Source organism: Hydra vulgaris, chromosome 09 (assembly GCF_038396675.1).
Source record: "Hydra vulgaris chromosome 09, alternate assembly HydraT2T_AEP".
Classification (NCBI taxonomy): Eukaryota; Metazoa; Cnidaria; class Hydrozoa; order Anthoathecata; family Hydridae; genus Hydra; species Hydra vulgaris.
The window spans coordinates 31,151,879-31,168,341 of NC_088928.1; the positions used below are offsets into that span (position 1 = coordinate 31,151,879).

General features: G+C 28.1%; 1 protein-coding gene across 2 annotated transcripts in view; it reads right to left on the reverse strand.

Moving 5' to 3' along the window:
* Positions 1–1,660: 1,660 nt before the first annotated feature.
* LOC100202453 (uncharacterized) overlaps positions 1,661–16,463 on the reverse strand; it is a 52,472-nt gene continuing 37,669 nt past the window's right edge. For both annotated transcript variants that reach the window (XM_065805341.1, XM_065805340.1), the window contains one exon: positions 1,661–1,906. In XM_065805341.1, coding sequence (XP_065661413.1) covers positions 1,826–1,906 — 81 coding nt within the window. In that variant the 3' untranslated portion in view covers positions 1,661–1,825. The remainder of the gene's footprint in view (positions 1,907–16,463) is intronic.

Here is a 16,463-nt window from a genome sequence, read left to right on the forward strand (position 1 = left end):
TTCAAGATTTCTTTTAAGTCTATTTGCAACAAGTCCATTTTCTTCCCAAATATTATTATCGTTTAATCGCATGACCTAAAAACAATTTTTTAAACAATTATTAAGTGTGTCATTTAAAGCATTGTTTATAATCTGACTCTTCACGAAAAATGTTTACAAGTTTGAAATACATTGTTGTTATTATTAAAATACAATATTGCAAGATTGTGATTAATTTAGTGATTATTTATTAAAAGAGTGAGGAATTAATTAAAAGAGCTATTTTTTTTTGTTTAAAGAACTTTGTCTCAAAATCTTATTGCAGAGAAGTTATAAAGTATGTAATTATAAAAATTATATTACAGTCTGCGTAAATTTAAAATACATAATTACCTTTAAGTTGATGAGGTGTTTCTTAACATCAACATCTCCCAGCTGATGAATGTAGAACATTTTGTTTATAATTTTATGTTTTTTGAATGATCCACGATTTCCTTTTGAAAAGCAACAACAGTTTTCATAAAAATATTTGTTTTGTTTCATACTCAACTAAAAACAAGTTTTATTTATGCAGTACCTATTTCTCAATAGCAATGATAAAATATCTACTCTATTTATGCAAATTTTAAAGATCGTTAAAATAAAGTTAAGACATTTTTATGGTAAAGTAAACAACCGCCCACTAACTTGTTTCTCCACAATCGTGATATCAGCGATTCTTCTTCCATTCGATCACCACAAGTTATTTGGTTATGACGTAAATTTAAATAATTCACTTCTGATCATGTATTGTTTTTTATTATTATTTATTTCAATTGTTATGATTTCTATATCATAGTCAGAAACGCTTAAATTTTTTCTTAACATTACGTGCAATGTTTTGTGTAATGCTAAATGCTAATTTTGGATGATAGAAATTTTATTGTGAGCGAAAACCTCATCTGTGTGTCCAAAAAAATATCTCTTCGTACTTAATCATTTTTAACAATTTGTACCTTTATTTTTAACTTAATATCTAAAGATCACACGAATTTTTTTTATTATTATGTTAGGACCTTTTTGTATTGACAGTTGGATATGTTTACATTTTTACAAAACTAAGCGCCTCTGCCGTAATGGTTCATTTTGTAAGTATACTAAAACATTTTTTTCCAATTTCAAGCCTTAATATATTAATAGGCCTTAGGTATCACATAACTTTCTTTGCATTTTTAGACTCAATACCTTTGATAATTTCAAATCCTAAAAGAAAAATTGTGTGCAACACTTCGCCGCTAGAATTAACTCCGATTAAAAATTGACAAAACTGATTGATTTTGTACTTTTGAACTATGATAATTAGCCAACCGCACAGTGTCACGCAACTTTTTTATATTTTTTGGAGAGAGCTTTTGGGTTACGTCTGATATTAACTACAAAAGCTATGTGCAACTTTTTGCCTTGCCAAAAAAATGGGTTCAAAGGTGGCAAAAACTAAATTTCTAAAAATTTTTAAAAAAATCTCAAAAATTTAAGCCCAGATTCCGAGTGAACGAAACATTTTTGAAAATTTTTTTTTTCCCCAACAGGTTTTTTCTATATTCTGATCAATATATAAAAAATTCAAGCAATTTGGAGGAGGTCACTTCCATTGACTGCCTGATTCTTACAAAAAATGACTCTTAAGTTAAAAAAAAAAACATTTACAAAAAGTAAAACTTTATTAAATGTAAATCACAATTTACATTGCGCATCTGCAAATATTTTAAATAAAGATTTTGAAGATATTAATATATATATATATATATATATATATATATATATATATATATATATATATATATATATATATATATATATCATTATGTCATCTTTGACTATGGCTTACACATACTCCACCCATTTCCAGTATAGCCTTATCTGTGTCCCATTCGCCAGGAAGTTTTACCTAAACATAGATTTAACAGTTTTAGATTTAACAACTTACACACAGCCATATGAAAGAAAAACAAATTTTAATTAAAAAAGTTTGTGTATGTATGCATATATATATATATATATATATATATATATATATATATATATATATATATATATATATATATATATATATAAATATCAGGAGCGGATCGAGGGTGTAGCAAGTAAGCAATTGCTATAGTCAACCAGACTACATTTATTATTATTTTCTACACACGTATATAAATATGTATATATTTTTATGCAAAATAATAGAAAAATTTTAAATCAAATTTTGGCCGCTGTTATTGCTTTACTAATTTTACTAAATCGAAAAATAAAACTTTCGCTAAAGAAACCCGAGTTTTTACAGGGTTTTGTCTCTCATGTTCATAAATTTTTGTAAGAATGTCAAACATTTTGCAGCGTAGCTACTTAATTTTGACTGGGTGTGAAATAAAATGGCAAAATATGTGTTGCAACTGTAGCAAAATCCTGTTTGTCATGTTTTCAAACATCTCAAAGCTTACCCCAGTGCATTTATTATAATGATTACCTATTTTGTATCATCATTTTATTAACAAGGAGGTCTTACATAAGATAGACGAAAAAACGTATTCCATGGTGCCTGTCAGGTAATATTTTTTTAAATAGTTTTTGCTGATTTCTAGGTGAGCAGCGCAGTGGATGAACATATTTTTTTTAGTTAGTTTTGCTTTATTAAAAGAACTTCTTTAAGAAGTTCTTGATTTATAATAAAAACAATTCCTAAAGTTTTTGTTTTATAGTCAAAGCACCACAACCTGAATACCCTATATTTAGCCACTGCAATGCTATATATATGGTAACCAATAAATGTGTGTGTGTGTATATATATATATATATATTATATATTTGTGTGTGCATATAAATTTAATCTTATGTCCAGAACTCCTCAAAATGGCAATTGTTTATTTTCTGCTGTCTCCAATGCTTTAATCGGAAAAAATACACTAGCACCAACTCTAAGGAAACTTTGTGCAATTGAATAATACAAGAACGCAAATTTTTTTGCTTTGCATCCTGTTTTGCGTCTCGGGCATTTAAATGGTGTTTTTCGATCAGAAAGATCCGCTTTTTTGTTAGGTATCTCCAATGTCACATCTACTGCATTTGAGGCTAAGAAGTCTAAAGTTGATGCTATTTTGGCTGAAGCATTAAATATTTCTCAATCTGGTGTTTGGTCATCTTTAGTTTGTGTGATTTCTATCTCAAATATTTAAAAAGTATATTCTTATTTGTATAATATAATATTTAAACTGATTTGAATTTTATTGTTTTATAATATGAATATTATTGTGTATATACTTATTTTCTATTTTAGATTCCTTTAAAATTTTTTATCCTATTACAGCAGATGCATATCTAGAATATCTCTTTAGAAGTACATTGTACCCACAGTCTTTTAAGAAATTCAATAAACCCAATCAAATAATTTACTTGATGCTGTACAATGTTGACACAAAAAAAGAAACTCCAAGCAACCTTACACATATGGGAAAAATGCATTTTTTCAAACCTAATCACTATTTGCCTCTGGTATCTTTTAAAAGCACTCAGCCAGAATTTCGAAGTATTTTAGTTCGTACTTAAACAAGTTTAAATTCTGCAAAAAATATTGTAGTAACGGGAGAAAAACGCACTTCAAATACTCAACTTGTTCAAATATCCCACTGTTCTGCCATTCAAAAAAGTAATTTGACCAAACCCTCATTGTGTATTAAGAATTTTTTTTCTGTGAACAATAAACCATTGTCTGTGTCTGATTCATCTTTGGATTTAAATAATAAATTAAAAAAATCGATATCAGGTGTCACAATTCCGAAACTGCATGTAAATTATGAAAAGACAACAACAGAAGATGAATGTCACAAATTTGATATTGGGTTGTTTGTAGACAAAGTGGAAAAATTATTAAGCATGAGAAGTATAATCTTCTAATGAACGTATGGGTGCCACCTTCTGACTATCTTTCCTAAAACTAATGATCGTAAATGTAACCTTGTTTGGTTCAAAAAATTTTCATGGTTGTGTTATTCAAAATACTATGATGGGTTGTTCTGTATCTCTTGTGTTCTGTTTGGAAAAGCCTTTTTAACTACTCAATTATTTTATAAATTTCCATATCGGCTTTGGTCAGTTGGAAATGTAAGAATATTATCACATAATAACACTTCTCCAATGCATAAAACCTCAATACAGATAATGCTTGATTTTCAAGCAGCAATGTGTAATAAAGCCATTTCAATTAATCTGCAACTCAATAAATTCAGAGATGACGCCAAAACATTTGGTTGAGCAATGTAATAATGCTGGTAATTTCTAATGCTTTTTAGATCTGATAGCATTATGCGGTGACAAGATCTTGAGTGACCATTTTAAAAATGGTCCTAAAAATGCTACTTATCGATCAAAGACAGTGCAGAATGCGTTGGTTTATACTTGTGCAGGTGTTGTTCGATTGCTATTGACAGACAGAATAAAGAAAGCAAAGTTTGTTTCTATTTTAGCTGATGAAGCTTCAGATGTTAGCCAAACAGAACAAATGGCTGTAATTGTTACATATGTGGATGAATACTGTAATGTAAAGGAAGATTTTCTAAAACTTGTTTCTTGCAATACTGGCTTAAGTGGAGTTTCTTTATCAACCAAGATCAAAAAAAGTATACATAAACTTAGTCTGGAAATGTCTTATTGTCGTGGGCAAGGTTACGATGGGGCTGGTAACATGGCAGGGCGTCTTTGTGGTGTAGCAGCATTAATTTTAAAAGATTTTCTTAAAGCTCCATACGTCTACTGCTTTTCCCATTAACTTAATCTATGTGGTGCCAAAGCATGTGTAATTTTCCATTCGAGATATGATGGATCATGTTCGAATTGTCTCTGATTTTTTTAATAATTCTCTAAAAAGGTTAGAAGATCTATCTACAAAAATTAGTGAGCTATGTCCGACATCATCTTTTCAAAAGTTTTGTTTTTAAAAGGAGTTTGTTTTAAGTAGAATATCGCAGGAGGGCATACTAGGAATTTGTTATATAATTAACGACATACTAAATCATATTAAAATACCTAAACTAATTGAATCAATAAAATTATTAGAAGACTCTCATAATTTACAAAATGCACTAAACGATATCAATGAATGGTCAAAGCTGTGGTTGATGTATTTTTAAAATGCCTAATTATAAAAAAATGTGTATAATAAATATAAAATAATATAAAAAATTATGAATAATGAAAAAAAACTAAACTTGAACTATACAATGGGTATGGCTATTAACAATCCAAAAGAACCAGAGCAGATGCTATCGAATAATTTAAAATATTTAATGGATGGAGAGTCAATTAACGTTTATGGATCAGCACCCATTATTCATGGATTCAAATTAAGAATTAAAAAAGAATTTAATCACAAATAATTTCTTTTCAAATAGGTTATCATCAATTTGGAACAAATTTCCTCAGTTATATTAGCAAAAAATACTATCAATTTCAAGAGAAAATATGATGATAAATATATTAGAATAAACTCTATGATGAAAGATAATAAAAAAAAACTCTTTTCAATTGTAAAATATTTTTGTTTTATTTCAACATTTCTTTTTATGTAATTGACAACAACTATATTTTTTTTTATGTAATTGAAAACAACTATATTTTTTTTATGTAATTGACAACAACTGTATTTTGATGTAATATTATAATATAAATATATAACATTTATTTGTTTTGTCTTATTTTTTAGGTTTTTCATAAATATTTGTTATGAACCAATGTGTCCCTGGCTTGTATCAGTGTACCCCATAATAGGGGCGGTTTGATATGCATTACATTTTTTTGTTAAATGGGTCTTAAAACTTTTTAAATAAGTCTTAGATGTAATTTATTTCAAATAAGATTAGTTAGATAAACAACCATCTCATTCTAATAGCTTTATTATTACTATTACGTCATTGTTTTGATTCTATAAAACAAAAATGTATCAATGTGCTCCAACTCTCCCTATACTTGAATAAAGTTCTTATTTTATCAATATTAATATAGTTTATAAAGAAATGAAGTATGCATTCCTGAGGAGGGGGATCACCATTCATTTACTACTTAATTCTAATCGGTTATTATGGCACCAACATCTTTTTACCTCTTATACCCATGAATTTTAGTGCTTTGTGAGCATTATATTATTAGTTTGTTACAACATTAATGACATTTATATATTTTAATGTTACACAGGTGGTTATCAGTTTTCAATTTAATATCTAGTTTAGACCATAAATAGTTCCACAATTATTACCCTATTTTTTCTTTTTATATTGCCCAAACTATCATTTATTATCATTTTTACTTTTTATTATCTACTTATTTTATTTTATTGTTTTTGCATTGTGCGGTATTTTTATGGTAACCATTAGCTTTAGTCATGGTAGCGATTAATAAACCAGCGGATTTATATAGACTTGTTTACTCATAGACCATTGTTTTATCATTTGCTAAGGATGACTAGAGCGTGATTTATGGTTCCCCTTCTCCCTGAGTCATGAAATTTTATTATTTCTACTAAATAGTCTTTACATTCATTTGTATTTTTTACTCAAATGACATCATCTACAATCTGATTCTATTATCACATCTCCCAGGCCTACGTAACTGGACTGCTCCGTTGGTCAGGTGTTTATGCAACACAATCTTTGTGTTGCATAAACAACTAAACATTAATTCTTTGTGGCTGGTGAGCCCCGGATGTACACCACAACAACAAAATGGACATTAGGCTATCCCGCTGGATGTGGTTACAGCACTCAACAACCTAATGACTAGGCTGACAATCACGCACACGTTCATTCAGAATCCATAATGCTTGTTGGATCAGCGCTCACTGACTATTTACTTGGATCTAAAATCTTACTTCATAGCACATCATTCCACACTAGTACAGGGTTGTAGTTCTTTTGGCTGAGAGTGATGGCTCTTTCTCCATTTTGAAGGTCTTACGTCTGGCTCTGATGTGCTAGCCCATAAGCCCATAAGCGCAAGAAGTGAGCATGTTTAGGTTTCTATTCACCTGATTTAAAAGTCAACAAAAACATAACAAGACCATACTCTGGCGACCAATAGGAGCATACTAATGCACTACATCATTACACCTAAAAACATCAACAGTCTCTAAAATCAGTAAATCAAATATTTGTTCTTTGTTCCATATGTTCTACACACAGAGTGACTAGAGTGTTAGTTGTTTTTCCCTAATGCTGCCTAAGCATCTATTCTTTGTTTTTCTACATAACAAAAGTCTTACCTCACATTTTATATATTTTATTGATTTTTATTTTTTATTCAACAACACCATCTACAGTCTGTTTTTATTTTCACATCTTCCATGACTATATAATTGGACAGCTCCGTTGGTCACTTTTTGCGATCTTTGTGTCGCATAAACAATTATGAATCAATCTGCCACTCAAAATATCCCATGATAAAGGCAGTTTAATACGAATTACATTTTTTTGATAAATGGGTCTTACAAATAAGATTAGTTAGATAAAAAACCATCTCATTCTAATAGCTTTATTATTAATATTACATCATTGTTTTGATTCTATAAAGTAAAAATGTATCAATGTGCTCCCCCTATACTTGAGTATTTTAAGTCTTTAAATTTTTTTTATTAAATCTTTTCAAACAACCTGTTAAAATATTGCCACTATATTTAATAAATTAAAATCATCATCAGCACATTTTTTTCTATTGAATTAACAAGTAAACAATTAACATAAGTAATTTTTGATTGTGTATTTTATAAAACGTAGTCTAGTATTAAATATTCAGTTTCAATTATTAAAATTTTTTTTTGTGCTAAAAATAAACTATCGAGCTAGAATAAACCTCATATCATACTTCCTTGCTATTAGTTGCGATCACCTAAACTTAGTTATAAAATTTAGAAATTAGGAACACCTCTGTGGAATAAAAAACATTTTTGGGTAATAAAATACAAAAATATTTTTAAATTAAAATTTTATTATGTTTAATTAAAATATTTATAAAAGTTTAACTATATTTAAAAAAATTTTAACAAATTAGTTAAAAGTTAAATGTACAAAAATAATAAACATTTAAAATTACTTTGATGTTTTCAATTAAGTAACTTTCTTTTGAAAGCACCTCGTGCTTGCATGTTTTAATAAAACCTATCAAGTATCGTGAGTTTTCCATTTAATTTCTACGCTTTGACATAACAAGTTTCAGTAAGTTTAATATAAAAATTAAATTGTTTCTTTTTGAAGTAAGTCTAATAAAATTGACGGGATTAAGATAAGTGATAATCAAAGCATCAGGATTTTTAATAAAAGATTTGGCTGACGGTATAAAACTACTTATGTTATTATACAATTCTTATCTCAATTATTATACAATTCTTATCAATTATATACATGTTTATATAATATATATATATATATATATATATATATATATATATATATGTATATACATATATATATACATATATATAAATTTAATAATATATATAAAAAAATAATAATATATATATATATAATATGCAATATATATATATAATATATAATATATATATATATATATACATATATATATATATATATATATATATATATATATATATATATATATATATATATATATATATATATATATATATATATATATATATATATATATAATTTTATGTATATATATACAGGCCTGGCGATAAACATTTCGAAGGTTGGTAAAAAATATTTTGGCACCTTAATAGAATAAATTTTAAATTATGTATTTTATCACAAATTTTTTTAAAAAAGGTTATAAGTAATTTATTTTGAAAAAAGTTCTTTTCAAAGTAATACTTCTAAACAATGTCAATGGTTCGTAAACGGAAAAATGCACATGCATAATTTGTTTTTAATTAAAACATTTTAAAAATTGTACACTAAGTACAATAATTGTAAACTAAATACACTTATACACTAAATAACTTTTAAAAATTTCAAGTTTTTAAGTTATAAAAGATTTTATTTTAAAAAAATATGTACTTATTTTTACATATAATAAGTATATAAATTTTTATATAAGCAGAAAAAAAAAAAAGCATTTTATAAAAATTTGGCTCCTTGGAAGCCTTGGTGAAAACCCCTTATGTATTTATATACATATATGTGTATATATATATATATATATATAAATATATATATATATATATAAATATATATATATATATATATATATATATAAATATATATATATATATATAAATATATATATATATATATATATATATATATATATATATATATATATATATATATATTTAAACAACTTTAAAAAGTATTCTACACAATAGAGTGCTCTATGTTCTTAAAAAAACAGAGGAATTATATTAGTAGTAGAAAATCACTTAAGAAAATTTTTTTCCATTTAACACTGTGTTTCATCAACAAAGATTCATCAGAAATGCATTTCTGATGAATCTTTGTTGATGAAACACAGTGTTAAATGGAAAAATTTTTTGTTAAGTGATTTTCTACTACTAATATATATAATATATATATATATATATATATATATATATATATATATATATATATATATATATATATATATATATATATATATATACAGTATTGGACAAAACATTTGCAACCAACATTGAACAATGCTAAAAAGTGTTCCTAATTTTACATGTCTTAAAAACGAAACGAACTATACTACCACAGCAAACAGTTCAGGAGTCTGGAGTCATAGCATGCCATGACATGAGCAATCAGTTGACAGGTGACAGCACACAAGCAGAATTTCGTTGACAAGTGCCATTTTGCAGCGGACAAAACAAGTGCAACTTTTTTGGTTTGTTTCATTTTCTTAAGTCTGGTCCGTGTCAATGTCACGGAAGTTTTTTAATAATTAAAGGAAGTATCCATAAGGTGCATGCAGAAGCATGCAGAAGCTTCCAGAAGTTTCCAGAAGAAGCATCTGGAAGCATCCAGTAGCATCCAGAAGTATCCAGAAACATTCAGAAGCATCCAGACGCATTCAGAAGCTTCCAGAAGCATTGAAAAGAAGCATCTAGAATCTTCCAGAACAGGTTCACACAGGTTCATTTTACTATATAAGAGACATGTAAATCGACATGTAATTCAGTCAGTATATGGAAGTCAATCAGTCAGTATTATCAAGACAGTTTATCGAAGTGAGTTTTATCAAAGTGTTTTATCGAAGAACATCAATACAAGAAGTGAAATACAACAAATGCTTCATTACATCAATAAAGTCCACATCCAACCAAGACGTTGTGTTCCACAGAGCATTATTGTATCATCACAAGGTAAATGTAACACGGTTAGCCTTGAGAAGCATGATTATTTATTTTTATTATTTTATGACTTCAAGTGCAAAAATGGCTCCCGACATTTTTGGATTGGAACTAAGAAAGAAAACTATTGGCGATTACGTAAGTGGAATGTCACAAAAAAGTTTTTTTGATAAATATCGCATGAAAAATGGACCTTATTAAGACTATGTTCCAAATATATCTACGGGGAAGTTGGCAGCAGATAACAAAGGTGGAAGACCGCGTTCCACCATTTCTAGAGAGGATTCTATGATCGTCAGATCTGTCAAGAAGGATCCCTGGATATCATCAGTCGAGATACAAAAGCAATTAGAGCTGCCAGTATCGGACCGAACAATCAGACGACGTGCTGTTGAAGCCGGATTGTTTTCTCAACGCCCTGCAAAGAAACCGCTGATTTCACTAAAAAAACCAGAAGAAAAGACTCCTGTTTGCTACATCTCATATTGACTGGAATGTGCAGAAATGGCAAACTGTCTTGTTCAGTGATGAATCGAAGTTCAACATCATTGGCATTTGCCGTGAGCGATGGCATTTGCCGTGTACGTCGACCGGCCGGAAAACGCCTCGATTTATGTTACTGTCATAAGACCGTAAAGCATGGTGGAGACAATGTAATGGTCTAGGGGTGTTTTTCTGCTAACGGTATAGGTCCAATACATTGAAACGATGGAATAATGGACCATTTCATGTATAAAAATATCCTGAAATGTTATGTTACTTCATGCTGAATGGAATATGCCAATAAGCCAAATTTCGGTCCATATTACAATTGCATTTATTTCTCTTTGTAATTTTTGAGAATCTTCTTCATTTGATATCCTGACTATTAAATTACTGTCATCACAATAAAGCTTACAGGAATAATAAATTAAGACATTTTGGAAGATCATTTATGTAGACCATAAACAACAGTGGTCCAAGCACACTTTCTTGTGGTATGCAGCTGGTGACATTGGCCCAATTTAAAATGTTTTCTCCAAGCACAACACATTGTTGTCTGTTTTCTAGAAATTTTAATATCCACTTTATTAGTTTTCTAATTAAGCCATATGCTTTTAGTTTTTGAGAAAGTCTCAAATGTGTCACTATGTCGAATGCCTTGGCAAAATCTAAATGTGACTTCATCTAATGTTTTCAATAAATTAGTAACAAAGCCTTTACTGCGATCAAATTCGTGTTGTTGTTTGACTATAAGTTTGTTTAAGTAGAGATAATTCAAACTTTATTGCAACTAAAAAGTTTTCACCTGTCATCCAAACACTTTTTTAAATTTACATAACCCTAATAGGTGGTCCTATTGGTGCTCCGTTTGTTATAGCATCCTTATATTTTTTGTAATTTGTTTTCTGGAAATATTTGTCATATTGCCATTTTCACAGCTCATTCTACTGAAAAAAAATAAAGGCAAAAAAAGTTTTCCATATAATGCCAGGCTATGGATAGCCTGATACATTTCAATGTAGTATTTTTGTTAAATGTTTTAACAAGTGTCCCACAGATCTTTTTGTAATGTCACCTCAAAAAGTTTGAGTTTCTGACTTACTGCCAGCAATAAATATTATCTAACCCTCAGATCCTTGAGAAAGCAATCAATTGAGTTTATGATTGATTGACATACATTTTTACACTTAACCTGCATTGAAAAACTTTTTCTGTGAGTTATTAAATGCTTTTATTGTCAATGTCAATTAACAATATCTGTGTCTATTAATGATTGTTTAAAATTTTTTTTAGAAGTTTTGTAGACAGCAGTAGTAATTTTGTTGATTTTTATGACCTATTAAACTTATGTTTAAACGAGAAACTTTTGTTTCGCAGCAAAATGTTTCGAATTTGTATTCTTAAAAAAAAAAAGCAATGAAATTTATTACTTTCTAATGCTAGTATAATAATACAATGTATATACTGGTCCTCAAAAAATTCAAGATCGATAAAAATGTCAACGAAAACTGTTTCCAGATCCTTTAAGAACTCTTTTTGTACATCACAAATCTGTTGAAATTAAAATCCTAGCTGCTTGTCCAAGATTTTTAAATGACTTTCATATCGACAATTTTTTCCTAAAAATGCCATTGTCTGTTTTAAATCACTTAAAGCATTTGTGTATATTTCTGGTTTTTAATTAAAAAAACTTTGCGTTACTAAATAGCTAAAACTCTATTAAAATAAACAAATAAAGTTTTGAGGTTTTATCAAGTAATTATAAACGGAAATGAGAACAAATGTGAGAAGTAATAACGATGATATTATTTATGCATATAAGTATAAAGTCTTTATCTTTGACAACTTCTTTATTTTTTAGAAAATTATAAAATTAAATTTTTAAAAATAAGTATTGAGTACTATACTTTTGATATGCCCAACAAATCAGCGAATCATGATGAATCTGGAGTAAAAGTGTGCGCACCATGTGGGGAAAAAATAATTTCAAAAAAAAAAGTCTCAGCAGTTTGCAATCACAGAAAAGATAGCTAAACAAATTAAAATGTATATAAATCCAGATGCCAAACTATAAAGACATGTTATTGATAAAAGAAACTAGAACTAGAGATAGACAATGCAATTGCTATATATGCATCACAGCAAGGTATATTGTTCATCAACCCGCCGTTAAAGGAAGAGGCTTTAAAAGAAGATTGACTTTTAACATTACTGAAGACAGTGGCTTACTGGCTGCTACCGGAATCAGGAAGATTTCTTTAAAATCTTGTTCAGGTAAATATTATAAGCTTTTACATTTATATTTACATATAATAATAAAAGAAAAGAGTGATATTTTTATTCAAAATTTATAGGTAATAAAGGTTCAAATTCAATAATCATTTGTTCGTATTGCAAATCAGAAATTGAACAATAATGGGACAGAAGGGACTGTCCCATTATTGCAAGCTAACTAAATCAGCAGAAAATATTGAATTTTTAAAAAATAAAACCTTACTAGAAAAAGAAAAAGACCAGTTGATAAATTCATTACTTAAAACTAAGGCAGATAATCAAATAGATTCAAGTAAAAAAAATAATATGCTTAGAGCTTTATTCAAAAGGAAGATACAAATCACAAATCGTTTTAAAACCTGATATAGCTAAAAAAGTCAACTTTTTAAGCGAATGCTTGAATAACTTTCAGGTAAATACTGGAGTATCTTCAAATGTGATGGAGAAATTTACTAATTTTATTAGATCCAATATAGGTAAAAAGGCTGTTCCTGCTTATCACAGAGAACAGGCATCAGAAAAATCTAAATCTTTGAAAAGTTTATATCAGATTACACAAGATATGTTTGATGTAGAGGGTGAATCTAAAGAAAAAGCAAAGAGAACAATTTGTTGGACAGATTCACAAGATATTGTGGATGTCATGATGATAACTAAAGAGATTAATGAAAAAGTATACATTAAGGTATCATTGTATTTTATATTTACATTAAAATTTAATTTTTAATTTGCAATATAATTTTCAGAAGTAAATTTACTTAATTTAGGTAATGGCTGACGGAGGCCAGGGTTTTCTAAAAATTAGTGCAACAATTTTACCAGAAAGTTATCACCCAAAATCGTGAATTAACCGAGGATGAAACTGAAGAGTTAAAAAACTTGGAAGAACTGAGCTTTCCTAAAAAAAAAAGATCCTTGTATTTTGAAGGGGGTACAGCTAGCAAAAAAGAAAAGTTAACAAGTTTTCACAGATTATTAATGCTTTGTATAGTACCTAAAATCAAAGAATCTTATGAAAACATGAAACTGCTGTTTAAACTAATTAAGTTATATAGGATTCCTTTTGTTTTTGTAGCTGATTTTAAATTAATTTTGGTTGTTAATGGTCTGCAGACAGCCACTTCAACAAATCCTTGTCCATATTGCTATGTTAAATTACGATCACTCCCGAGGGTTAATTACACAAGAGGAAGAAAATATATGCGATGTAAACTGCAATTTAGATATTTATTTGAAATCTTTGAACAATAGATGTGCAGGTTTGCGAACATATGGCAATATGAGAAAATGCTACAACATGCTTTAAATAATTTTCTGTTATCAATGTATTTTCACCTGTTTAATAAAAAACATTTGATATATGTTTAATATATATTTTATTAGGTTTCAGCTATATCAAATTAATATAATCACTGATGTGTCATATGGGGAGCGATTGATTAAAGCTGTTGTGGAATTTAGTTTGAGACATTTATAACACTTTTATTTTCTGTTTTATTTTATTTTGATTTTATTTGTTTGAACCCCATTTTTTTTAACATTAATTATGAAAATATCGATAAAATTTTTTTTTTACTTCTTTTGATTCTAATTCATCTAGCAATTGCTCCAATTGGATTTATAGTATGCAAAAGTGTGGTTTTATTGCGTATTGTAGATTTATGATAACTTTCAAAAGTATTGCAGATAGCTGAAGTAATTAATAAATAATAACAACTTTAGAACTTACAGTTTTCTCTATTACCATATGCCAGATGAAAAAATATATTTTGAATTAATGACTAAATTAAAAGTTAGTTATAAATCATGGACGAGCAGCTAAGATTTTAATTTCAACAGAATTGTGATCTACAAAAAAAGTATAAAAGGATCTGCAAACAGTTTTTGTTGACATTTTTATTGGTCTTGAATTTGTTGAGGGCCAGTGTGTGTATTTTTTGTCAAGCTTACTTTTTGTGTTTTTAATATCTAAAATTTTCAAATTTTAAACATGAATATTTAATACAAATGCATTAATAGAGAGTATGTACAGAGATAAATAAAAATAGAGTTTTTAGCAGTTTCAATTAGAAAAAAAAAAAGACTGAAAACATTGGATAGAATTTTCAAGGAAAGAATGTTATATGATTTGAACAAATTTATTTAACTATAGCTTAAAATAGAATTATATCGATACTAAGATTCAAACTATATGGAAATTTTACATAAAATTTTATAGTGTTATTAGGGTTACTTTGGTTATGAAGAGGGGAGGGAATTCTAAAGCACCAATAATTGTGCAAAAAACGAGATGAAAAAAACTTTTTTGAGCACGGAACAGGTACAGAAATATTTACAGTAAAAAGATGCAACTTATCTAAATGACAAGACATGCAAGATCGAGTTTTAGTGGAAAAAGTGATTATACCTGGCTTAAACAGTGACCACTGTAGTACTTTAAAAAATAAGAAGAGAAGCAACCATACGATGATAAAAACTTTCATCATCGTAAGGTTGGGAAAGAGACTCATTTTTAGCAATCAAAAAATGATGACTTTTTGTCAAGACTGAAGTTCATCAACAAATACTGGAGTATACAGTCATCAGCAAATAGAGCCACTTTAGAGGTAAGATTATCAGGAAATTGATTAATATAGACGAGGAACAAAACAGGACTAAGGATGGAGACTTAGGTACCCCAGAAGTTATTGGAAATGAAAGAGGGTGGTGTCATTTAAAGATAACTTTAACAGTGCAATTAGAAAAGGATTCAATAATTTTGAAAGCTTGAAGAAGATTTGTTGATTCAAGAAATAAAAATATAAAAATAATGCCAATTAAGAACAATTATGAATAACCCTCAATAATTTATATAGAAATTGTGGTGTTTCCTTTGTACTGAAGCCCCTGACAATAGAAACAGTACCGTTATTCAAGTTAAAATGTTACCACTTTGAAATAAGGTATGTAGCTTATTTCAAAGTGGTAACCACTTTGAAATAAAGTTTTTGATTGCTTAAAACAAGCAGCTGATCTCAAATCTGATCTCTCTTCTATACTTAATGTAAAAGTAGAGCTGATGAAAAAGATGCTAATTGTGACCATTGTACATTAAAATGCAACAATAAAATGCAAAATAAAAAATAAACATCTCATAAAACCATTGTAGCTGCAGCAAAAACTATGAAGAATACCAGAGAACATCTTTTTTAAAGTATTCAATTTCATCAGAATTTAAGCATGCCATTGATCAGTGCATTGCTCAATGCAATAAAAAAAGATTTTTCTCAATGCACTATAAAGAAGTTTTCAGTAACCAAAGAAATAAAAAAATGGCCTAGTTCATTTTATATTGATAATGTATCTCACAGATCTATCTTTAGTCTATCTTTAAAGAAAATGAGTATTTTATAAATACTACTAACTTATTTTACTTTTATTTCAT